At 51.0% G+C, this 24,297-nt stretch overlaps 1 protein-coding gene across 3 annotated transcripts in view; it reads right to left on the bottom strand.

Annotated features, from left to right (window-relative positions):
* The window catches only part of TTC28 (tetratricopeptide repeat domain 28), a 574,371-nt gene that overhangs the window by 25,233 nt on the left and 524,841 nt on the right, over positions 1-24,297 (bottom strand). For all 3 annotated transcript variants that reach the window (XM_018061050.1, XM_018061051.1, XM_018061052.1), the window contains one exon: positions 8,301-8,441. In XM_018061050.1, the coding sequence (XP_017916539.1) occupies positions 8,301-8,441 (141 nt within the window). The remainder of the gene's footprint in view (positions 1-8,300; positions 8,442-24,297) is intronic.

The raw sequence follows: 24,297 nt of genomic DNA, 5'->3' as shown, positions 1-24,297 counted from the left end.
AGGAGACCAGCATAACTAAGCTGCACGGGGTGGGGGTCGGGGGGAGGCAGGAGGAAGTTGGGGGCTGCATGGTGGACAGACAGTTTGCAAAAAGGGCAAATGGTGCAGGATGGGAAGGACAACAGTGAAGCATCTAGAATCTGGAGGTGCTGGCGTCTCCGCTGATGGGACAGTGAGTGGGGGAGGTCTGGGCAGGAAGGCCAAGTGGGCTGGGGGCCTTTTTATTGAACCCGGGAAGTGCCAGAGGCACCTACCGGGGCCCAGCAAAGCTAACCCTCTCAACATGCATCATGCCCACAGGGTGCCAGGTGCAGGCCCACAGAGGGCCAACCCGAGGGTCCCTGCACTGGCCTGTGGGGAAGGGGGTCCAGGGCACAAGACTCTCTGCTGGTCACAGAGCCGAGGGCAGGCTGTCGGGGAGGACTGCTTGCTGAGGGCTAGCCCGCCTGGAGACAAGGCAGGGAAGGCCACTCTAAGGCCAGGAACAATGCGGGGAGAAGCACTGGGACAGTGCCTGGGACAGTGGGGTTGGCACTGTTGGCAATGGGATGGTGGGGAGCCAGGGGTAGAGCACTGAGGGAAGTGGATGGGGGTGAGCTGCAGGGTGAGTAGGATGGCTGGCTTGGCCTCTGGGCTCTGGCCCACACCCTTCAGCACCAGGCATGCCTGAATAGGAAAACAACTCCACCAGGCCAGTTCCTTCCAAGGCTGATCAGAGAAAGGCCCCGCGGACTTGCCCCTTCCCTGTAGGCCTCTGGCGGGGCTCCAGAGCTGGGACCAGGCCAAAACACGGTGCCCCCACCCCTGGCCAGTTCAGGGGGGAAGCCGGTTGATATCCCTGGTCAGGGCTGATAAACACATGGCTGGCCATGGCACTTCAGCGGGGGTTTCCAAGGACACTCTCTGGGCATCTGCACACTTCCAGGGGCAGGTCTCAGGCTAGGAAACCGCTCCCCCTCCCGCTTGGGATCATAGGTGGGAGCAGCGGTTTCCTCACCTCCAGAGAGCTGGCCTGGACAGACTGCAGTCAACCAGCTCCGTGTGTGTGCAGCTTCTGGTTTTTCCTTTTTTTTTCTTTTCGCCTGTGACTTCTGTTTTTACTACAACATTTGACATTCACAGTGACTGAGGGCAGCTCTTGCTGACCAACAGCACACAGCCACGGCCCAGAGCCCTTGCTGAGCTGCCTGTGTCAGGGGCAGGGGGAGAGTTGGCCTCACAGATGTGTGTCCCGCGGTCCCCTGGCTCCAAGCCCCGGCCGCAGTGGTCGACAAGTGTGAGCGGGTGTGTGGGATGGTCCGCTCCCTGCTGTCCTCCTTCCTGGCAATGTCATCATGCCCCAGTGACCCCCTCACACTGCGGGCGCTGGGCCACGGGCTGGGGCCTCGGTGACTGACTGTACTGCTGCGATTTCTGTGGCGCCTTTCAGCCTGGCTGACTTCTCTCTGCCTCCGCAATCTGGACTCAGATGGGGAAATGGTGCTCTGACAGGGTGGACGCATCCCTGTGACGCTTGTGAGCTGCGGGAGGGGCCGCGCCCCAACCAGGCCCCAACTAGGCCCACCACACCCACATCACCGCTCAGGAGGCGGGGCGGCCCCTCCCCTAGGGAAGAAGAGCCCAGCTTCAGAGAGGCCAGGAGGCTGCCGGGCAGGGCAGGGTCAGGGCTCCCACCTCCCGGAGAGCCGTGTTTTTTGTGTCCTCCCTGCCCTGAGGACATGCTGAGCCCTCTGCACTCGCCTCTGTTCCCCACCCGCTTTGCTGTGACCTGACCGCGGCAGGCGGCCTCTCCCAGGCTCTGCGGGCACAGGAAGGGGGGCTGGGCTCCCAGGACTCGCTGCCGCGCCGCCACGTGGCTCCAGCAGGGGGCGCTGGCTCCCCGTCCTCGAGGCCTCGTTGGCTGCCAGGGACCCAGCTGGGCTAACTGACAGCCCAGCCCTCAGCACAGAGGGTTTTCTCACTCCGCGCGGGGGTCTTTATCAGCTCCTTCTTTAGGTGATGTTTATTAATCTGCTTCTGAAGAAATACTAATTTTCTCTGCAGCGTGGCCATCTGTGGGCTAACGGGATCGGAGAGGGACTGAGTGGTACCCGGGCCGGGAGGCTGACAGGCTGGGGGAGCCACCTGGGCTCGGCGCCCTCGGCGGGCAGAGCTGCGAGGTGAGGAGTGAGGCGCCCCGAGCAGGGAGAGGCCGGGGTGGTTTATGTCTCTGAAATGATGACAAATGCCCGGCGGCCCGGGGAGCACGCGCGGCTCGTGAATCTCCCTGGGGATGAAGAGATCTATTCCCCAGGCAGGGGATTTATAACGCAGGGCTGCAGAAGACCCTGCGCGCTGGGACTCGCTCAGGCTCACACGCTGACGCGGCCCCACCCGAGGCCTGCCAGGTGCCCGGGGACGCTGGGGACACTGCGGGATGCACACTTGGAAGTCTCGGCCCCAAGCGCCGCTCTCAGCACCAGGCCAGCTGCCCTGGCTTCCAGTCAGGGCCCCATGAAGGAGGGGAGTTGAGGGCACATGCAAAGCCGGGGTGGTGGCACACCCCCTCCCTGCACCCGCCACACACACACACACATTTCTCAGGCTTTCAGTCAAGATGGGCAGCTAGGTGAGCAGCAGAAATGGAGGAGCATGGCTCAGCCCTCCACAGGTGAGACTAAGCAAGGGCCCCATCAAGCCCGAAGACCCCATGGACGGAGGTGGCCAGCCTGGCCCTGAGGTCCCGTCTGTCCCGCCGGTCTCTTCGCTCGGAGGGAGGAACCCAAACCTAAGCTTGGCGCATCCGAGACTCGCAAGGACCAGGGCCCCACTGCCACCCGGAGGCCTCTACACCAGGAGAACAGGCCACCCTCCTCTGAGGAGGGACACGGACCCAGCAGAACACAGGGGAGCAGCGAGCACAGGGGGCAAAGGGGTGACTCATGAAAGCACGGAGGGGCGGGCTGGCTGAGGCGGCGCAGGGCGGGTGCCCCTGCACCTGGAGGTCCTCCGTGCTGCTCTCAATTCCCTACCAAAACTCAGGACCTTCCCACCTGACCCCGTGCACACAGGGCCAAGATGGGAGCTGAGCCAGGAACGCTTCCCAGGGGCCCTGCCATCTTTCGGGCCACAGGAGGGAGGGGCCTCAGCTGGGGTGGGCCTGGTCGGGCACATACACGCCTGTCCCTGCAAGCCTCCCATAGCCAAGTCTCGCCTCAGACCCCAGCCCACCCCGCCACAGGTGGGTAAACGGAGACTCTAGGCCTGAGGCCCTGAGGCCCAGGGCAGGGGCAGGGCCCAACCAGCTCTCAACAGTCAGGCATCAGGAAGCTGGGAGCCCAGGGCCCAGCACTGCCACAGTCTCAGGCCTTGCATCGTCTGGAATGCTCGACAGAGATGCTGCAGGACGTGCCCAGGTCAGGGTGTGCAGGCCAGGGGGAGGAGGGTTGGGGGGAGGGGAGACAGTGGAGAGGGGAGGCGGAGGTCCCCACAGTGCTGAGCTCCTTCCAGGTGCCGCCCACCTTTGCTCAGGCAGCTCCTCTCCTGCCCTGAGGTCTCTATCACAGGTTCTCACGTTCCAGTGGCCAGTTCAGGAGGCTTCCTGTCTGCGCTCACAGCAGCAGGGTCCCAGGACTTGGGTTGGGGCTCCTGCTTCTGCTCCTCTTGAGTCCCAAGAGGCCCCAGCCTTCCTCAGGGGGCCTCCTGCCCCACATTCGAGGAGCTGGGAGTGGCCCTGGCAGACAGGGCCGAGTGCCTACTCCACAGGCATCTGCTGCTGTGTCCCACTGCGCAGCTCCTCCCCACCCTTGGCCCTACCCGAGGCTCCAAACTCCCCTCAGGGCTCTGAACTGTGTCTGCTGAGGGAATGGGAGCTGGCTGGCCTGAGATCTGAACAAGCGCCTGGATTTTAAGGTACCAGCGGAAAGATTAATTGATGAACCCATTATATTCAAGCAGCCAGTGACTCTCCACCACGAACTTCCTCACAAGAAGGCTGTCTCCTCAGGGAGGTGAAGGCTGTCAAAGGCTGCATTTTAAGTACTTATTCAATAAGCTGTTGGCACTGTCTGCCTGCTCACCTCCCCAGTCACCCAGTGCCCAGCTCCCTGGCCGCTCCCTCCTCAGGGGCTGGGCTCAGGCAGAGACCCCTGCCCTTCCAGGGACGTGACTCCTCTCAAGCCCAGGGACAAACCTGGGCCACGCAGGACTCCTCTTCTCCTGCTCATGGGCTCTCCCGGGAAGGCTGGTCAAGGGCTGTGACACACACACCACCAAGGAGCTGGGGACGGCCCTCCTGTGGGGACCACGGCGCGGCCCACTCTGCTCTTTGCTCCACAGCCCAGTCGGGGGCCAGGGGGGTGGTCACCTAGGAAAACCTGATGCCCAGGGCAGCCTCACACGGGCTTTTCCTGCTGACCCCATTAGGGGCCCAAGCTGGGCGTTGGGGGGATGGGCTTACCATGCACTGAGGGATGGAGAGAAGAAGTCACTGTGTGTGTGGCCTGCCCAGCTGATGCTAACACAGAAACACCCTTTCCAAAGGGCCTTGTACCCATGGGTGATCTGTGGGTCCTGTCCCACACAGGACCTGTACCCCCACAAACTTGTGGAATTTCATGGAGTCTCACTCATTTACAAAAAAACCCCAGAGCCAAATTAGTGTTGTACAGGGACAGAAGGCACTGCCTCAGAAGTGGTGAGTTCTCGCTCACTGGAGGAGTTCAGGCAAAGGCTGTGACCACTTGGAGGGAGCCTTAGATGGGTGGGATCTGGGGGCCGGAGCTCTGTCTTTGGAGCTGGCCAGACATGGATCCTAACACTGGCCTTGTCACTGGTCCCATGTGACCCGCCCATCGGGAAGGTCCATGTTGGAGCCACACTGACATGGGCGTGTGGACCATGCCTGGGGGCCCTCTCTTTAATCTCTTCTTTCCCGTCTGGTCATGGGAGGCTTATCCCCCACGATGGTGGTGCTACCCTCTCTTCCCACAGGACCCTCAGTCTTTGTCACTGACTCTCTTGGGGGACCCTGACCAGGCCGAGGAGTCTTGTTTGCCAATTCACCCTTTTGCGGGGGTGGTTGGGGTGTTAGTTGGAGGTTGCAGAGCTGAGGGAGGGCTCTGGCCCCAGGTGGCCCCTCTCTAGAAGGGAGAACCTCGACACATTGTTGCTGTCTGCTTGGGTTCCAACCACTGACACCTGAGCAATAAGAAAGTTCTTCCTACCTCCCATCACACACACTGCCAGAAGGGGAAAGAGCAAAGACAGTAGCAACAGTGGTCAGAACCCTTCTGGGATCTTGGCCCTAATGGGTCCTGGCTGGGTGCACCTGCAAGGCCAGGGCACGGCCTGCGACCCAGAATCCCAGAGCAGCTGACGGCATATCCCATTCCACTTCCTCTTTTCCGCAGTAAAAGTGATCTGCTGACTGCCCCTGGGTTCAGACACTCACACATGCATACACACACATGTGCATTGGCGTTCCAGCCTTCAGCATGACTTCTCAAGCGTTCTGCAAGACGAGGGGCAGAGGCCCCTTTGGGCGCTGCTGCTCTGCCCAGGGGGGCACCCCAAGGTCAGGTACTGAATGAGAGAAGACTCCTTGCTTTTCCTCACTAGCAGTGCCTGCTCTGGGCTCAAACACGCCACTGTGTTTTCTGCCAAAGCACAGAGGCAAGAAGAAAAATAGTGGTTGTGGTGACCTCAAGAACAAAGACCAAGCTGTGCAGTGTGTGGAGGGGAGGGGGAGAATTCTAAGGCCAAGTCTCAGCTGACTGGCGTCTGCCGTGGCAGCCTCATCCCCAACCAGTCCAGCAAACCACCCGGAACAACAGGGCCAGCAGCCCATGAATCACAGAGCTGGAGGGCCCTGCAGCAGGGACCTGGCGCTGCTTATACACATGGCTGCTGCCACCTCACCACCTTGGGCTCGGGGACGGCACTCTGCAAGCCCCCACAGCATTGGGGTCTGCAGAAAAGCCACTTCTCAGCCGTCCCAGCCAGTGACACACCAGCCCCACCTCCTGGTCATGAAGGGGCAGAGAGAAAGGCCTGCGGGGACCCCACGAGGTCAGGGCAGTGGGGAGGTGGGACCGGACACAGAGTCCTGTACCTGCTGGGTGGCAGGTCTCCACCCTCCTGGCCTGTGTGCCCCTCATCTGCTACAGCCATGGCTGGGCTAGAAGGTAGCAAGGGCCCGCGCCATCCTAACCAGGATACCTCTACTTCTGTGGGTCGCTAGGATGGACGGAGGCCAGCACCCCACTTCCTGGGCCTGTGGTTGGCAGCAGAGGCCTGTGGCATGCGGCACCAAAGCTGAAAGAACAGACTGTTTCCTCTTCTCTGAACTGCCCTCAGAAGCCTCTAGGAGGTCAGGACTGGCAAGGCGTGCAGAGAGGTGCAGGATTTCCATTGCCAGCGTCTTCCTGATGGCAGGCTCGAGGCTTGAGGCAGGTCAGGCCTGACGAGGGAGCCGGGCAGAGAGCAGCCAGGCAGTGAAGCCAGATTCCTGCACTGCAGGCCTGGCGGCCCCTCCCAGCCTCAGGCTGGCCTGTCCTCGGCCTGGCCGCAGGCACTGACCGCATTAATGAACCATTGTTTAGTGAGCTAACCCGTGGTCCTGGGCTCACTGGACCTACCTCAGAGCTGCTCAGAGTGACAACGAATGTTTTCTTAAAACAAGCAACTCCATGATACAAAATTCATAGCCCTTCTTATCCAGGGATGATGAGCTAGGACCCCGGGTACACCTGGTTTGACCCCTTCCTTGCCTAGTGCCCAAGGCCCTGGAGGAGGGGCTCTTGCCTGCAGGTGTGCCTGAGATCAGGTCGGCCGCAGATGCCTGACAGCGGCCTCTGGCGTGTGCGCTCTCACACAAACGACCCGAGGAAGGACGGGAAGAGAAAGGGCGGGTGAGGCCGCAACCCGGGGCAGCTGCACAGGTACATGCACATTTCATCCCTTCCAGAGTTTATCCACCCACGTTATCGGGAGAATCCAAGTTTACCAGTGTCCTTCCCACTTCACTCAAGACAGCAGAAAGTCAGCACACCTATGAGCTTTCTGCACACTCCAAAGCCTAGCGTGTGCTGTTCATACATGAGCTGCTGTAATTCCATGTTAAGGGAACCCTGCAAAGTAGGAAGCTTGTTTCCACTTCAGTGATGAGAAAAAGGCTGACAGTGGTGAAGTCACCTGCCGCAGGTCCCATAGCTGACAGGCGACAAGGCCAGACCCGAGCCCTGCACTCTTCACACCCCAGTTTACAACCAGGGATCGCAGCACTGGGAGAGCCGAGATTGCCCGCCCCAGAGCCCGAGGAGCTGAGGCTGAGGATGGAGCCAGCCTCAGCCCCACACCTCCTCGTGCCTGGTCCTGTCCCTTCCAAGAAATTAGAGCCACGAGGGACACCTGCGAAGGGGGCAGGGCCGTAGAGGAAACTGGGAGTGAACCAGCCTGGGTTTTGGCCTCCTGACAACCAAATGCCAGTCTCTTCAGCCCTGGCTCCTGGCTGCCACCCCATCTGACTCACCCCTGGGAAAGTAAACACACGTTTGTCACCCTGACAGCACAATAATGGGAGGAAACCAGGGCCTGGAGCAGGAGCACTGGGGGTGTGATGGCCCTGCCCACAACGGCCACTCCCTCCCGCGCGCCCGCTCCCCCTACCACACTCAGAGGCGAAGGCCTCAGTGCCCAGGGTGTCTTTCTGGAAAGGTCTCTCCAAATGTGACTCCCAGGTGTTGCCAACCAGTGACAGCGGGAGAAGTGCTCCTTAACCCCAACCGCCTCCCCTGTTCATCTGGACACAGCTCAGGTTGCACCCCCGGTGAAAAGACGCAGGGGCGCACCAGTTGGCAATTTCAACCTTGGCTCATCTCAGCACCACTGAGGCCTATGGTCAAGTAGTGGAGACAGGCCCAGGTGTGGACGGGCTCCTCCCCAGCAATGCTGGCATCTGCTCATCTGGCCTCCTCAACCTGAGGCCAGAGAGGTCTGCACAGGGGCCTGGCCGTGAGCTATAGGCAAAAGCTGGCCAGGGAGAAAGTGTGTGGCGCAGCCCTGTGCGGCCTCTCCTGACATCTGGGAGATCAGCCCCGAGGCCTCGGGAGGAAGCAGCCGACTGTCCCCTGGGCCTCCCACCCAGCCACAGTGGACGGTCACATCAGGCCTGCCACACTTCCTCCCCCGACCTGGAGGGGCTGCTGTGACCCCAAGGGCCAGAGCCCCGCGCTCGCCCCTGCAGACCGCCATCCCACCAGAGCCCACGCAGCTGGAAGGTCACGGAAGCTGCACTGCCCGGGAGGCAGGGCCACACGCACCTGTTAAAGAGGTTGTTGCGACGAACCATCCGAAGAAAGCCAGTGGGGTCAGTGACAGAGTTGAGCCTGTTGTTCATCTCCTCGAACTGCTGGTCCATGATGTCTCCGGCTTCACTCTCGGTCTCGCTGCTGGCGCAGGCCCTGCGGGAAAACAGCAGAGAAAGGTGCCGAGTGCTGCAGGCCTGCTCCGAGGCCCCGTCCATCGGCTCCAGCATGGTCCGGCTCCTCCCGAGTCCCTTCCTGCTCCCGGCAGTCCGCCTGCTCATGTCCAGCACTAGCCCCTGGCTGCAAACCCTCTTCAGGAAGGGGTTGTGCCAGTGCCCGGGGTGCACTCCCTGTGTCCAGCGTGTGCCCCACATGGACAGGGTGCAGAATCGCTCCTTGCTGAACGAATGGCACCACTTGCTGTGTCCTGCCGGCCGGCGGGCACTCCACCAGCACAGGGCTTGGGCAAGTGCACAGTGGCAGGAGCTCCGGTCCATTCCAGCTCAGAACCAGTAACTAAGCACTTGCCTGTGCCAGGCACCATACCAGGCGGGGGATGCACAGTCCCTAGAGGCACTTTTCCAGACGAGAAGACAGACATGCCCAAGAGTGGCTGCAAGGCCAGGCAGAGGGGGACTGTTTGAAATGTAGGCTTGAGAAACGTGGCTGATTGAAGCCCATTCCAAGGTCAACATGAAGATGCTGTAAGTTTTGAATTACTAAATTCGTATTTCCCCTATGACAGACTGTGAAAGAACATCTCAGGATGGGTTTTAAATAAAGAGAAATACTCAGGAGTGCCTCGATTCACCAGCCTGATTAAAATAACAGAGGGCATATTAAATGTGTGAGAGGCCAAAAGAGGCAGCTCAAGCAGCCGCAGACACGCAGAGGGAGTGCCGCCCCCGGTCCCCACGGCGGCCCTGGCCACTGCGCTGGGGGCTCAGCAAAGGCCGCTCCATGTGTGGAGCCCCGCCTTCCTTCAGCGCCCATTGCTCCCAGACTCTGGAAATGCAGAAGCGACTCCCAGCCCGCACGGCACTGTGTGTAAAGCTCCTGCTGCCGAAGGAGCGGGTGGAGGGGTAGAGAGCCCTGGAGGCACAGGACAGACTCACGGACCAGCCACGCAAGCTGCTCGTGTGCAGGAGAAGTGGCACCTGGGAAGGGACAGACCTGCTGCCAGAGAAGAGGCTCGGCACACTGAGACTCAGGCTGAAGCTGAGCATGGCCTGCCTCGAACAGCCAGGCCGGTGAGCCCCTGGCGTCAGGACCACAGGACAGAGAATGGATGACTCCCCCCACCCTGGGTCGTCCTGGGGCCGAGATGCAGCACGTGACGCCACTTAGTAAACCTGAAGGCTCTGCGTGAGCGTCAGCCCTGATGAGAGGGTCCATTTTATGTGTCAACATGAGCAGGCCTGGCCGGGGTGCCTGGCCCAGCGTCACTCTGGGTAGTGAGGCTGCGAGGGCGTTTCCGGGTGAGATTAACATTGGAATCTAGACTGAGGAAAGCAAACTGCCCTTCCCAGGCCGGTGGGCCCTGTCCAATCCACTGAGCATCTGAACGGGAGAAGAGGGAGTGAGAGAGGCCTCCCTGCCCACTCCCCTGGAGCTGGGGTGTGGCGCTTCCCACCTCAGATGTGGACACCCCACAACTTACACCACCGGCTCTCCGTCTCTGGCTCGCCAACAACAGACCTGGGACCTCGTCTCAGCCTTCAGAACCGTGTGAGCCAATTCCCCACAACAAAGCCCGTGTGCATGATGCCCTGTTGGTCCTGTCTCTCTGGAGAGCCTGGCACGAGGCACCGGAGCCCTACTCAGCCATGCTCCTTGGAGGAGGTCACACCAATGCCCCACCACTGGGCGGGGATCCCAGGAGCTGAGCCCCAGAGAAGGGCTGGGAGATGGACAGCCTTCAGGGACGGCAAAGAGGTGTGATCTCAGAGTCAGCTACTCTCCTTCGTCCCAGAACCACACCAATGGCTGATCAAGGCATTACTAGCCCAACTTCTTCCTGGCGCCCACAACTGAACCCGCCCTTCAGACCCAGCAGTGCCTGGCACACAGCAGGTGTACAAGGAAGAATGGCCAAATGATGCCAACACTGGGGAGCATCTTACAACATGCAGGGTATTTCTAGCCAGGTGTGATCTCATCTGTACAGCAAGCCTGTGAGGCAGCTCTCGTCATCTCCTCTAGGTCTGGAGAAGCTGAGGAGCTAGCCAAGCCTGACTCCCGCCCCTCCCGCTCTGAGGTTCCAAGCCTCTCACACAGTCCATCTCTCCCTGCTGGGATTTGACAGGGGAGGGAGGGAATGAAGACAGGAAACAAGAGGAACCAGGAAACTTCCAAGCACCTAAACAAATCACCGTGCCTCCACCCTGCTGGAGAGCAGGGAACAAAGCTTTATTCCTCTTGCCACCCCACAGGTGTCAGTCGACCAGGCCAGCAGCTGAAGGCTGAAAATGCTCCCTTGGGAGCTCAGGGCCCTTCATGGAGACCCTGGTAAATATCACTCAACAAGCTCTTCTGTCTAGGGACACATTTATCGTCTGAACATGACGGCCTGCTTGGAGCTGAGAAATCTGCCTGTCATTTGGTGCTTGCAAAGGGGAGAAGAATTGGCTGAACTGGTATCAGCCTCTATACCTTGCAGCTCTGCTCTCACTGTCAGCTGCGGACGGAGCCCTCAGAATCTCATGCTTAATGCGGCTGTTTCCTGTCTCCTGACCCTTCAGAGTATTAACACCAAAGGGAAAAACAAACAGGTGATGTCACAGATAAGGGAATCTCCCATTTACAAAGCGAGCCTCATCCCTACGGCAGGGAGCCCGAGTGCCTTGCCATCAGCGGTTGTCATATCACAATCACAGCCCTCTCATCTCTCTAAGAGACTTTCTAGAGATGGCACAGCAGCTGGTCTGGTTCCATTCACTTTGATCCAACAAGGATTACTAACCGAGACCTACATCCAAGAGCCACAGAGGCCAAACAGAAGACAGTAACATGCCTTCAAGGTACAATACATCCAGTATGACCAGTGACCACGGGCTAAGGTGGGTTAAAGAGGCAGGAGGGTGTCGGCCTGGAGTCAAGAAAGGGAGGATGCGAGAGCCCTCTGGAATCGGCGGCATCTGAGAGGCACTGGAAGGACAGCTTAGACAGGAAGGGACTGGGGTGGTGTGTGGGAATCAGGGGATGGAATGGTATGAGAAGGCATGGAGGTAAGAGAGTGGGGGGCTCTCTGGGGCCCAGGGACTAGCCCTGGTGAGCTGGAGGAGATGGTAAGAGTGGCAGAGAGGAAGGAGAGAGAGGTGGAGGGCCTTGAACCTGGAAGGCAGTGGAGAGCTGTCAGTCCAGGCTTCTGGTGGGCTCAGGGCAGTTGTCTGAGAGGTAGTCAACTGGCCCAGAGTGGAGAACATGGACTTACACGAGGAGAGAGAAAGTCAGGTGGCTTTTAGCAGCACTGCTCAGAAGCAGCCCTGAAGGGCCCAGGGCCAAGCCCAAAGGAGACTGTTAGCTCCTGACACCTACTAGGAGCCCCATTCTCAGGAGTCACTATTGTGTTAACACATCAGTGTGCCTGGGTCTCAACATGCCAAGTGAGGCAAGCTTTCCACAGCCCTCAGGCTTGGAGATCTGGGTAGCAGCGCCCTTCTCCCCCAAATCCCGTCTCCCTATAAATGGACATTCCTGGCTGTGACCCCATGTTCCTGGTTCCTCCTCATGATTTGCTCTCTACTGTCACCAACAACGGTTCTGCTTGTCCTGTGGTTGGGCCAACTCATGAGTCTAGACGTGTAAACTAGGGTGGTAAGGTGGAGAGTAAGAAAGTAAGAACTATCAGGAAAATATTACCAAAAAGAGAACTTATTTGCCTGAAACTCATTGAAGGAAAAGGATAAAAGACAACTAGCCGTTGATTTATAGCAGATGGGCCAGTGGTGGCAAATGAAGAAACTGCAATTAGGAGGTGGCCTTCAGTGGCAGAGGAATGGGTTTAGTTTGGACGTGCTGAACATGCAGACAGGACTCTGTGCTGGTGATGCCAAGTGTGCAGATACTGGCTATTATTTAGATGCTCTTCATTCCAAAAGGGCTGGAGACTTAGAAATTCCAGTCTGGTGCTGAAGACAGAGCTTGGGACCAATTGTTGATAGCTCATTCATTTATTTACCCAATAAATATTATTAAATATTTGTTATAAATATTCTGCTATGCCACGTTCTAGTTCCAGGTAAAATGGAGTAAGCATATAACACTCCATCTTGCTGAACGAATGTAACTACACACTCTGTCTGGACTGCCCGGAACAGGATATCTGAGGAACATGAAGAGTTAATATCAGGCAAATGTGAGAAGAAGACCAGAATTCAAAATGGCACCAAATCACAACTGAACTTCACATTCTTTGTCTCTGTAGAATCCATCAGACAGGCCTCTCTGCAGCTCCCCCTTCTCTGTAGCCCCACTTCTCTGCAGAAGTGGGCATCGGCATGAACAGAGAGCTCCAGGAGAAGCTCTCTATTTCCAGCTCAGAGAGACCAGAGAAAATCCCCCAATTTTCTTATTCTCTCATGTCTGTTCTCGTGTTCCAGGCCACAAACAATCCTGTCAATTGACTACTCTAAAATAATCACTAATGGAAGAAGAAAAATGACATAAGAAGGCATCAGGAACATCAAGAAAGAAGGGAGAGTAATATAAATATCAAATGTCTGAGTAAATATAATAGACTATCCTCCTCCTCACACCGTCTCCTGGAGTTTTCACATAAGTAGATGTAGTATATAAGAAGACAAATGCAAGATGGGGGCGGGGTGTGGTGGTAGAGGTTCCCATATGGTGATAAGACTTTCACATTTCATTCAAATTCATAAAGTATCAACAGCAAGTAAACTACAAACTATAAAAAGTATATATGTATTATGATCTCTAGAATAATTATTTTAAAAGTTACAAAAGAGACATAGTCAAAGACATAAGAGATAAATGAAAATGAATTTTTAAAAAGTTCAAAACTCCAAAATAAGGCAGGAATGGGGAAATAGAGGAATAAAAACAAAGAGCCAACAGAAAATAAATATTCAAATATTGATATGACATACATAAACCCACATATATCAATAATTATATTAAACATAAATGGTCTAAATATAGAAGCTGACAGAACGGAATTTAAAAATAATCTAATTAAATGCTTCTATAAGAAAGTCTCCTCAAATATAATGATATTAGAAGGAGTAAAGTAAAAGGCAAAGAGATGGACCATGCAAATATTATTCCAAAACAAAGCTGGAGTGGTTAACAAGTAGACTTGTATACAAGTCGACTTCAAAGCAAAGAAAATTACCAGGGATAAAGAGGGACGTTACACGATGATAAAAGGGCCAGTTCATCAGGAACACACAACGGTTCCAAATGAGTTTTCACCTTTCAACAGAGCTTCAAAATATGATGCAAAAAGTGACAGAACTGAAAAGCAAGGTGCATAAATTGAGACTTCAATGCTCTTTTCTCAGTAGTTGACAGAATTGGTACACAGAAAATCAATAAGATACAGAAGAACTTAACAATACCATCAACTAACTGAATATCACTGGCATTCAGAGAAAACTCCACTCAACAAAAGTTCAATACATATTCTTGTCAAATTCATAGCAAGTATTCCCCAAGATGGACCATAACCTCAGTCATAAAACAAACCTTAATAGTTTTTTAAAAATTGAAATCATGCAAAACAAGCTCTTCACCCACCATGGATTTAGATTTGAAAGTAAAAAAACAACAGGAAAGTTTCCAAACCCTTGGAAACTGAACAACTCACTTCTAAATAACTGTTAAGACAAGAAGTCTTAAGTGAAATTAGGAAAATATTTTGAGCTGAACAAAACTCTAAGTACAACATAAAATTTGTGAGACATAAATAAAGACTTAGAGATACATTTATAGCCCTAAATGCTTATATTAAAAAAAAACTTTCCTGGTGGTCCAGTGGTTAAGAACTCACCTTCCAATGCAGGGGGCGTGAGTAAGATCCCTCATCAGGGAACTAAGATCCCACATGCCATGGGACAGCTAAGCTTGCATGCTGCAATTAGAGAGGCCACATGCTGCGGCTAAAGAGGCCCAAGTGCTCTAGAGCCTGTGCTCTGCAATAAGAGACGCCCACACGCACAGCAAAGAGGCCATGCAGCCGAAACTTCCATAACAGGTGCTGCGGGGGCTGAAATGACAAGAAGGTGGACGCACCAGCACTCATGTCACACAAAAGCTATAAGGAAAGACAAAGGACGCTATACAATAAAAAGATTGATACAAGAAGAGAATATTACACTCATTAAGATGTATGCTCCCAAAACAGGAGTGCCTAAGTGCATAAAACAAATACTAACAGACCCAAAGGGAGAAAGCAATGGGAATATAATAATAGGAGACTTTAACACCCCACTGACATCAATGGACAGATCTTCCAGACAGAAAACCAATAAGGCAACAGAGATCCTAAATGACACAACAGAACAGTTACACTTAGTTGATATTTTCAGATATTACATCCAAAAGCTCAGAATACACATTATTTTCAAGCAGACCTGGAACACCTTCTATGGTAGACCACACAATGGGACACAAAACAAGCTTCAACAAATTTAAGAGGATAGAATTATTTCAACACTATTTTGTGACCTCTGTAGCATGAAACTACATGGAAAGAAAAGACAAAAGTAAGAAAAAATCATCATATGGAAACTAAACAGCATGTTACTAAAAAACCAGTCAATAATGAAATCAAAGAGGAAATTAAAAAACACCTCAAGACAATGACAATAAAAACATAACCATACAAAACCTATGTGATGCAGCAAAAGCAGTTCTAAGAAGGAAGTCCACAGCAATACAGGCCTTCCTCAGAGCAAGGAAAACCCAGATAAAAACCTAGCCTACCAACTGAAAGAGAGAGAAACAGAATAAGAAGGAAGTCCACAGCAATACAGGCCTTCCTCAGAAACAAGAAAATCTCAGATAAACAACTTGACCTTCCACCTGAAAGAAACAGAAAAAGAAGAACAAACAACATAAAGTCAGCAGAAGGAAAGAAATAAGAAAAATCATAAAGGAAATAAAAGAGACAAAATAACAATTAAAAAAATCAATAAAACCAAGAGCTGATTTTTGAAAGAATAGACAAAATTGACAAACATCTGGCCAGGCTCACCAAGAAGAAAAGAGCAAGGACCCAATAAGTGAAATAAAAAATGAAAGAGGAGAAATAACAACAGATACTTCAGAAATACAAAAAAAGAAGAGAATACTATGAAGAATTACACGCCAACAAATAGGACAATCTAAAAGGAATGGACAAATTTCTAGGAATGTACAGCCTACCAAAAGTGAATCAAGAAACAGATCATCTGACTGGACCAATCCCTATTAGTGAAATAGAATCTGTAATATAATTTTTTAAAATCTCACTGCAAACAAAATTCCAAGACTGGATGGTTTCACAGGAGAATTCCACTAAATATATAAATAACTTACACCAATCTTTCTCAAACTCTTCTAAAAGACTGAAGAGGAGGGAACACTCCCGAAGTCATTCTATGAAGCCACAATCGCCCTGATACTAAAACCAACACTACCAGAAAAGAAAATTACAAGCCAATATCTTTGATGAATATTGATGCAAAAATCCTCAACACAATATTAGCACACCAAATACAACAACACATAAAAGGATCATACACCATGATCAAGCTAGGTCATTCCAAGGTCACAAGGATGATTCAACATATGCAAATCAATGTGATATACTACCACAACAATAAAAGACAAAAACCATATGACCATGAGGAAATATATCTCAACATAATAAAAGCTATTTATGACAAACCAACAGCCAATATAACAGTAAATAGTGAAAAGCTGAACACCTTCCCACTAAAATCTGGAACAAGACAAGGATGCCCACTCTCACCACTTATGTTCAACCTTAAATTGGAAGTAAAAAGAAATAAAAATGAAGGGAAGAGGTAAAACCGTCATCATATGCAGATGATGTGGTGCTCTAGATAGAAACTCCTGAAGACTCCACACAACAACTACTAAAATGGATAAACAAGTTCTGCAGGGTAGCAGGACACAGGAGTAACATACAGAACTCTGCTGCAGTTCTCTACACTAATGATGAAATATCAGAAAGACAAAGAAAAAATCCCTTTTAAAATTGTATCAAAAAAAAAAAAAAACACACCTAGGAATAAACCTGACCAAGGAGATAAAAGACATATACGCTGAGAACTATGAGACACTGATAAAGGAATTGAAGATGATTCAAAGAAATGTAAAGATATCCCACACTCTAGGACTGGAAGAATTAATATTGTTAAAACGGCCATACCACCCAAAATAATTTAAAAATTTAATGTGATCCCTATCAAACTATCTCATGACATTTTTCACAGAACTAGAACAAATAATCTTAAATTTTATATGGAATAGCAAAAGACCCAGAATTGCTAAAGCAATCCTGAAGGAAAAGAACAAAAGTGGAGGCATAACCTTCTTGGACTTCAGACAATACTGCACAGCTACAGAATTCAAAACAGTGTGGTATTGGCACAAAAACAGATATATGGATCAATGGAACAGAACTGAGAGCCCAGAAATAAACCCATACATTTATGGTCAGTTAATCTTAGACAAAGGAGGTAAAAATATACAATGGAGAAAAGATAGGAAGTAGTATTGGGAAAGCTGGACAACTGCATGTAAATCGAAACAGTTAGAACTTTCCCTCACACCATACATAAAAATAAACTCAAAATAGATTAGTGAATTACATATAAAACATGACATCATAAAACTTCTAGAAGAGAATATATGTAAAACACTAACAACAATTGTAGCAATGTTTTCTTAGGTCAGTCTCTCAAGGTGAAAGAAATAAAAGCAAAAATACACAAATGGGACATAATCAAACTTACAAGCTTTTGCACAGGAAAGGAAACCATAAATAAAATGAAAAAACAACCTATGGACCGGGAGAAAATATTTACAGATGATGTGACCAACAAGGGCTTAATTTCCAAAATAAACAAACAGTTCATACAGCTCAATATAAAAAAATAAGACAGTAACCCAACCAAAAACTGAGCAGGAGAGCTAAGAAGACATTTCTCCAAAGAAGATATACGAGATTGCCAAGAGGCACACAAAAAGATGTTCAATGTCATTGATTATTAGAGAAATGCAAATCAAAACTATAATGAAGGGTCACCTCATACTGGTCAGGATGACCATCAGTCGTGTCCGACTCTTTGCGACCCCGTGGACTGTAGCCTACCAGGCTCCTCCCTCCATGGGGTTCTCCAGGCAAGAGTACTAGAGTGGGTTGTCATTTCCTTCTCCAGAGGATCTTCCCAACCCAGGGATCGAACCTGAGTCTCCCACATTCCAGGCAGACACTTTAACCTCTGAGCCACCAGGGAAGCCCTCAAAAAGTCTACAAAGAATAAATGCTGAAGAGGGTTTGGAGAAAAGGAAATCTTCCTTCACTGCTGGTGGGAATGTAAATTAGTGCAGCCACTATGAAGAAAAGTATGGAGATTCCTTAAAAAACAAAAGAGTTACCATGTGATCCAACAACCCCACTCTTGGGCATATATACAAAAAAGATGAAAACTCTAATTCAAAAAGATATACACACTCCAATGTTCATAGCAGCATTATTTACAATAGCCAAGACATGAAAGTAACCTAAATGTCTGTTGACAGATGAATGGATAAAGAAGATCTAAACCATATTCACAGATCCTAAGACTCAATTCCCAAAGTAATCTCTAAGTTTAACATAAGTCCAATCAAAATATCAAGCCATTTTTATAGCTATACAGAAGTTAATTCTAAAATTTATATAAAAAGATAAATGAACTACAGCAGGTAAAGCAATTTTGAAGAAGCAGAATAAAGCTGGAGGAATGGCACTGCCAGATTCTAAGACCTGCTATAAAGCCACAGTAACAAAGATAATGTTGTATTCTTAAAAGGACAGACATAGAGAGCATTGGAAAAGACCCTGATGCCGGGAAAGACTGAGGTCAAGAGGAGAAGGGGGTGACAGAGGATGAGATGTTTGGATGGCATCACCGATGCAATGGACATGAGTCTGAGCAAACTCCGAGAGATAGTGAAGGACAGGGAAGCCTGGCATGCTGTAGTCCATGGGGTGGCAAACAGTAGGGACACAACTAAGTGACTGAACAACAAAAACAACATATATCAATGAAATAGAATAGAGTCTAATACTAGACCCATTCAAATGTGGACAATTAACTTTAGACAAAGGTTAATTGCAAAGATGACTTAACAGAGGAAGAAGTCTTCTCAATAAATGGCTTTGGAACAACTGGACATCCACATGCAAAGAAATGAACCTTGTAAAATAAACCTCAGACTACATAATACACCTTATAGAAAAACTAAGTCACAAAATGAATCACAGATCTAAATATAACAATATAAAACTATAAGACTGTTAGAAGAAAATAAGGGAGAAAATTTTTGTGATCAGATTTCTCAGATTCGTTTCACCAACAGCATGATCTAGAAAGAAAAAAAACTGATAAAGCTGATGTCATAAAAGTTAAAAACTTTTGCTCTGTGAAAGACACTGTTAAGAGAAGAAAAAGACAAGCTATGGATTGCAAGAAAATCTCTGTAAACCAGATATTGCAGCTTCCCTGGTGGCTCACATGGTAAAGAATCCACCTGCAATGGGGGGAGACCTAGGTTCGATCACCGGGTTGGGAAGATCCCCTGGAGGAAGGCATGGCAACCCACTCGAGTATTCTTGCCCAGAGAATCCCCATGGACAGAGGAGCCTGGCAGGCTACAGCTCACGGGGTCACAAAGAGTCAGACACGACTGAGTGACTAAGCACACATCTGTAAACCAATGTATATGTTAAAAGACTTATATCTAGAATATATAAAGAACTTTCAAACTCAACAACAAAAAACATACAGCTTAATCTGAAAAGTGAGCAAGAGAGCTGAATAATCTTCTAACAGTTTTCTTTCTCACCAAAGAAAACAAAAGGATGGCTAATAAGCATATGAAGAAATGTTCAGTGTCATTTTGCCATTAGAGAAATGGCGAGATATTACTACACATCTATATGAACGGCTCAGATTTTAAAATGCTGACAATATCAAGTGCTAGCAAGACAAATCAACTGGAACCCTCAGACACCGCTGGTGTGGATACAAAATGGTATAGTCATTACAGAAAATACTTTTCAGTTTCCTATAAAATGAAACATATATTTATCATATGACCCAAAAATTCCACTCCTAAAGAATTTATTTATCCTATTTACCCTAAAGAACTGGAAATTTATGTGACATAAAAACTGTCAATGAATATTTATAGCAGTTCTAGTCATAACTACCCCAAACAAGAACCAACTCAGAAGTCCTTCAGCAAATGAATGGATAAGCAAACCATGGTACATCCATACAATGGAACACTCAGTAATAAAGAAGAATGAACTACTGATACAGTCAGCAACTTGAAAGACTCAAAAACTTGAGGCTGAGTGAAAGCAGCTAGTTTTAAAAGGTTATATACTGTATGATTCTTTTAATGTAACATTCTCAAAAGAAAAGACTGTACTGACAGAGAACTGATCAGTGGTTGCTAGGGGATGGTGGCAGAGGGAGGTATAGGGTATGATGATAAAAACACGGAGCTTTCTGGGTTGCAGAACCATTTTGTATCCTGGTCATGGTGGTAGTCACACAAATCTTTGCATGTATTAATCTTATAGAAATGACATCAGAAGAATAACATGCACAGCGTGCCAGTTATCCATTTACTGCTTCTATGCTCCGGATTCATTCTGCCTTGCCCGCCCTGTGATAACGGATCACAGCCCCTTAAATATTATTCCTTTGTCAGTGGGCACAGTTCTCAGCACTGTCAGTAGGCAGCACTAGAGAGACAGGCAGGAGGAAGGGGTTCTGCCCTCCTGTTTCTGGTGTGTGTGTTCAGCGGGCTCCTGTTGGGCGGGTGCCTTCTCCAGGGCCCAGTTCCTGCAGCTCTGGTGCCTTCTCCACAAGCCTACTTTCGCAGCACACAGCAGTTGGCAGCCTCCAGTGGCCATCAACTGCCCCTGGCATCCATCCCTGGGTGGTTCTGTAGTGGACTAGCACAGCCCCCCGTGAACAGCTTTCCACAGCACCCTAGAGAGCACAGTTCCAGCAAATTCTGAGGGTGGATTTCCAGCATCTTCTCTGCTGTGAGCCATGGCGGTGCCTCTCCAACAAAGGCCAGATCTCAGCCCTCAGTGAGGGTGGGGTGAGGTGGGGCCTTCCTCCTCAGGATAGTGACTGTTCCTTACATCTGCTCTTCCTATATCCTTTAGAATATTCTTACTAGTCAATCCCTTTTCATTCACTTCTCTGTTAGAGTGTCTATCTATCCCTGTTCAGACTACTGGGTGATTTCTTGCTCTTGCTTTGATGCTGACTGAAACATATCTTATGTTCATTAAAAAACATAAATTAAATCCTGCTATTACTAAATCCTGAAAGAAATTCAGAAAAGCAAGATAAACCTCGATGCTACTTATTTATCCATCTGGCCATCAGGCGCACCAACCCTCAAAACAATTCACTGTGCAACCAGTGTGTGCCGGGCCCTTAGCTGGGGCTTGGATCACTCCAAACGAAGTCGGCCTCTATCCTTGACAAGCTCAGGGAAGTGCTAGGTGGACAAACTAATCTCTGAAACACAAAAATAAATCATTACATAGTGGTATCTATTTGTATAGGGATTAAATGAAGTACTGGGGATGAGAGAGAAAGAGATCGAGGCTGAACATGAGCATATGAACAGATAAACAGCCCGTGATTGTGCAGAGAGAGTCCCTGGAGCACTTGGACACATGGCCAATCTCTGGCCACTCTTCTGATGGCCATGATCTCAAACAGAAGGAAGAGCAGAGAAGTGCCAGCTTGGCAGACAAAACTGGTGGCCACAGTTCAGCAAAGGAGGGACCAGAGGCCTGGAAGGACAGAAAAGGTGTGGGCCAGGTGGCAAGGTTGGGGAAGAGGAGATGGGAGGCTGCCCAGAATGAGGAAGCCAGGGCCGTGCCAATGCCTTTCTCCCTATTCTGCCCACATCCAGTCCAGTGGGCCTAGCCCTGGATCCCTGGCCGGCCTGCCTGTCCCGCCCCCTGGGCTACCTCTCCGCCCCGGGTGGCTCCCTGGGCCTAAGGATATTCTGGCTCAGATTTGCCTCCCTGGCCCTTTCTCCTGTTGGACCTCCGAGGGAGGCAGCGTTCTCCATTCTTGTTCCAGGCCCCTGACTTTGCATTTGCCCAGCAGCCAGAGTTCTGGCTGGACCTTGCCCCAGGCTCCTGCATGGGGCTGGGTGGAAGGTTGAGATTTGGATCATTTTGGTTATGGAGAACAGTGAAGGCAAAGGCTAAAGCCAGTATATGCGGGCTAAGGTGCATGATGGTGGTGCCAGTCCTGGTAAGGGTGAGCTGGGGGACCCAGTAGGTGGGCGGTGGCTTCTCCGCAGTGCTCACCTGCCCTACCAGCATCTGCTCCAGGCTGAGCAGACTGGTCCTTCCTCTGCTCTCGGGAATACAGATCATGCTGGCACAGAACAGGCTCCAAAATGCTGTTCACATGCAGCTTTCCCCAGAGATGGAAATGGCTCATGAATCAGGTGCCACGGAGCGGCACCCAAGCTGTCCTGTTCTGGGGGACAGGGCTTGGCCACGATCTCCAGAGAGGATTTTCATCTGCAAGCATGGCCTCCCGATCTCTCCAAGTACACACTCTCTGTCATCCCTCTGACAGCTGTGACTGAAGCATCACACAAGCATACTTTAATTCATGTCTCAGCATCCCTCTGCTAACTCATTCCTTCTTCATCCCCCTACCCCATCTCTAGGCCTCTTCTGCACTGATAACCAGTTACTTTCCAAAGACCACCCCTGGCAACCTTGAAGCTAGAAACAATGGGGAGAAGCCCCATTCAGTTCCTGGTGCAGCAGGAAGCACAGGTCGGTAGCTGTGGTAGCTCCGGTACCGCTAGTCCCAAGCCGATGGAATCAGCTCAAGGGCAGGAAATGCCCCTTCTTTCAAAGCAAAGATTTCTTTTTAAATTTTTTACAAAAATTTATCTATGAGTCTTCCTCGCGATGCACAGGGTCTTCACTGTTGCCCACACGTCTTCTCTAGCTGTGACGAGCAGGGGCTACGCTAGTTGCAGAGTGTGGCTGCTCTTTGTGTGGCCTCCCTTGTGGAGCGCAGGCTCCAGGGTACTTGGGCTTCATAGCTGCAGCTCGAGAGCACGAAAGCTCGGGCTGAGCAACTGTGGTACACAGGCTTAGCTGTTCTGCAGTATGTGGGATCTTAGTTCCCAGACCAGGGATCAAACCTGTGTTCCCTGCATTGGCACATGGATTTTTAACCACTGACCACTAGAGAAGTCCCAAGACCTCTTTATAACTGAAAAAAAAAAAAAAAACAACTTGAGGCAAGAGTTAGTTCATTTGCTGCCACTGCACACACTCATTCTGGGTTTCCTGATGACGAGGCCAGTCTGACTGCGCCAGCACTCTGTATTATGGGAGTCCAGAGCTGGGTGCCAGAGAATGTCTTGGAGATATGAAAAGGCAGACAGAGGGCAGGCACCGTGGGCACTGGGCTTTGCACAGCTAGTTAGCCAACAGCTGAAAAGACCCACTTATCCCAGAAGCCACTTAGCAAGAGTCTCTGAAACCAAAGACGTGCGACTCTGAACTCAAGACTTCTAAGACCTCTGAAATTTTTCCATGTGAATTACTTGCTAGTCCCTGTCTGTTTTTTCATCATGATTATAAGTGAAACTTCAGGTGGAAAGAGCCTGGGGCTTCCTTTCAGGGACAGCAAAGAAAGGAGGAGTGGAGAAGCAGCGTCCTGCTCTGTGGCATCTCGTAAGGGAGAAGAGCCAGGGGAACAGAGACGCTGTGGCAAGGCTTTAAAGCAACAGGGAGAACGCTGTGGTGCAGCAGACGACTTGAGGGCATCTGCCCTGGTCATGATGATTCTACTTGTAGAAACTGTCTCCCTGACCCACAGGGCCACAGGGGCGAGTTGCTGCTGCCAAGTGTGTACCTGACAACCCCCACTGCTGACTGGACCAGAGGTGGACGCCAGGTCTAGGCGGGCCAATCAGATTCCTTTCCCAGAATCCGTGCCGAGAAATCCAGGGAGAGCGAAGTGTGACTCGCTGTTGTCAGCTCTGCAGGCCATGTGTGAGCACAGCAGCTGCTTCTGATGGCCCTTCCCACTTGGGACGAGGAGAAGGAGCAAACAGGAGGCACACAAGGGAGTGGCTGAGCAGGGGCGGGACCAGGCTGCCCTGCGCAGCCGGGGCTCCCCACATCTTTCCTTCCCCATTCTAAGTTCGCCTCAGGTTTCAGGGGACGCTTTGACCCCATGACCTTATTATAAATGCCCCTTTTTGGTTGAAGTGAACCTTTGAGAGGACTGCTGTGGGGGGAAGGGAGGAGGAGGGTTGAGAGGTGTCCTTGAAGACCTGTGTGACCTTAGTGCAGGGAGCCAGTTCCACAGCTGCTCAAGTTGCCTGGGCATCACTCCATGCTGTGGGGCACAGAGGAGAGGCCAGCAAGAGTTCAGGGGGAAGGAAGAGTGTGAGCTGCCACCAAAGACAGATGTGCCAGCATCACCCAGGACGGCAGGGCCACGAGAACGAGCAGCCCTTCCCAGTGAGGGAGGTACGGCAGAGGTACAGTACAGCCAGAGGCACAGCAAGTGCAGACCCGAGGGAAGAGCCAGGGGCCTAAACCCACACTCCTGGGGCCCCCGCCACCCTGCAGCAGCACACACTGTCAACACTGCCCGGGGCACTGTTGCTTCTTATCAGAAAGCGAAAGGCTCCGTCACCAACTCATCTCACTGGAAATGCTTGTATTAGGGTGGAACGAAGT

The sequence above is a fragment of the Capra hircus genome, chromosome 17 (genome assembly GCF_001704415.2).
Source record: "Capra hircus breed San Clemente chromosome 17, ASM170441v1, whole genome shotgun sequence".
NCBI classification, from domain to species: Eukaryota; Metazoa; Chordata; class Mammalia; order Artiodactyla; family Bovidae; genus Capra; species Capra hircus.
The sequence above is the reverse complement of the archived record's forward strand: the minus strand, read 5'-3'. Positions and strand labels throughout refer to the sequence as shown.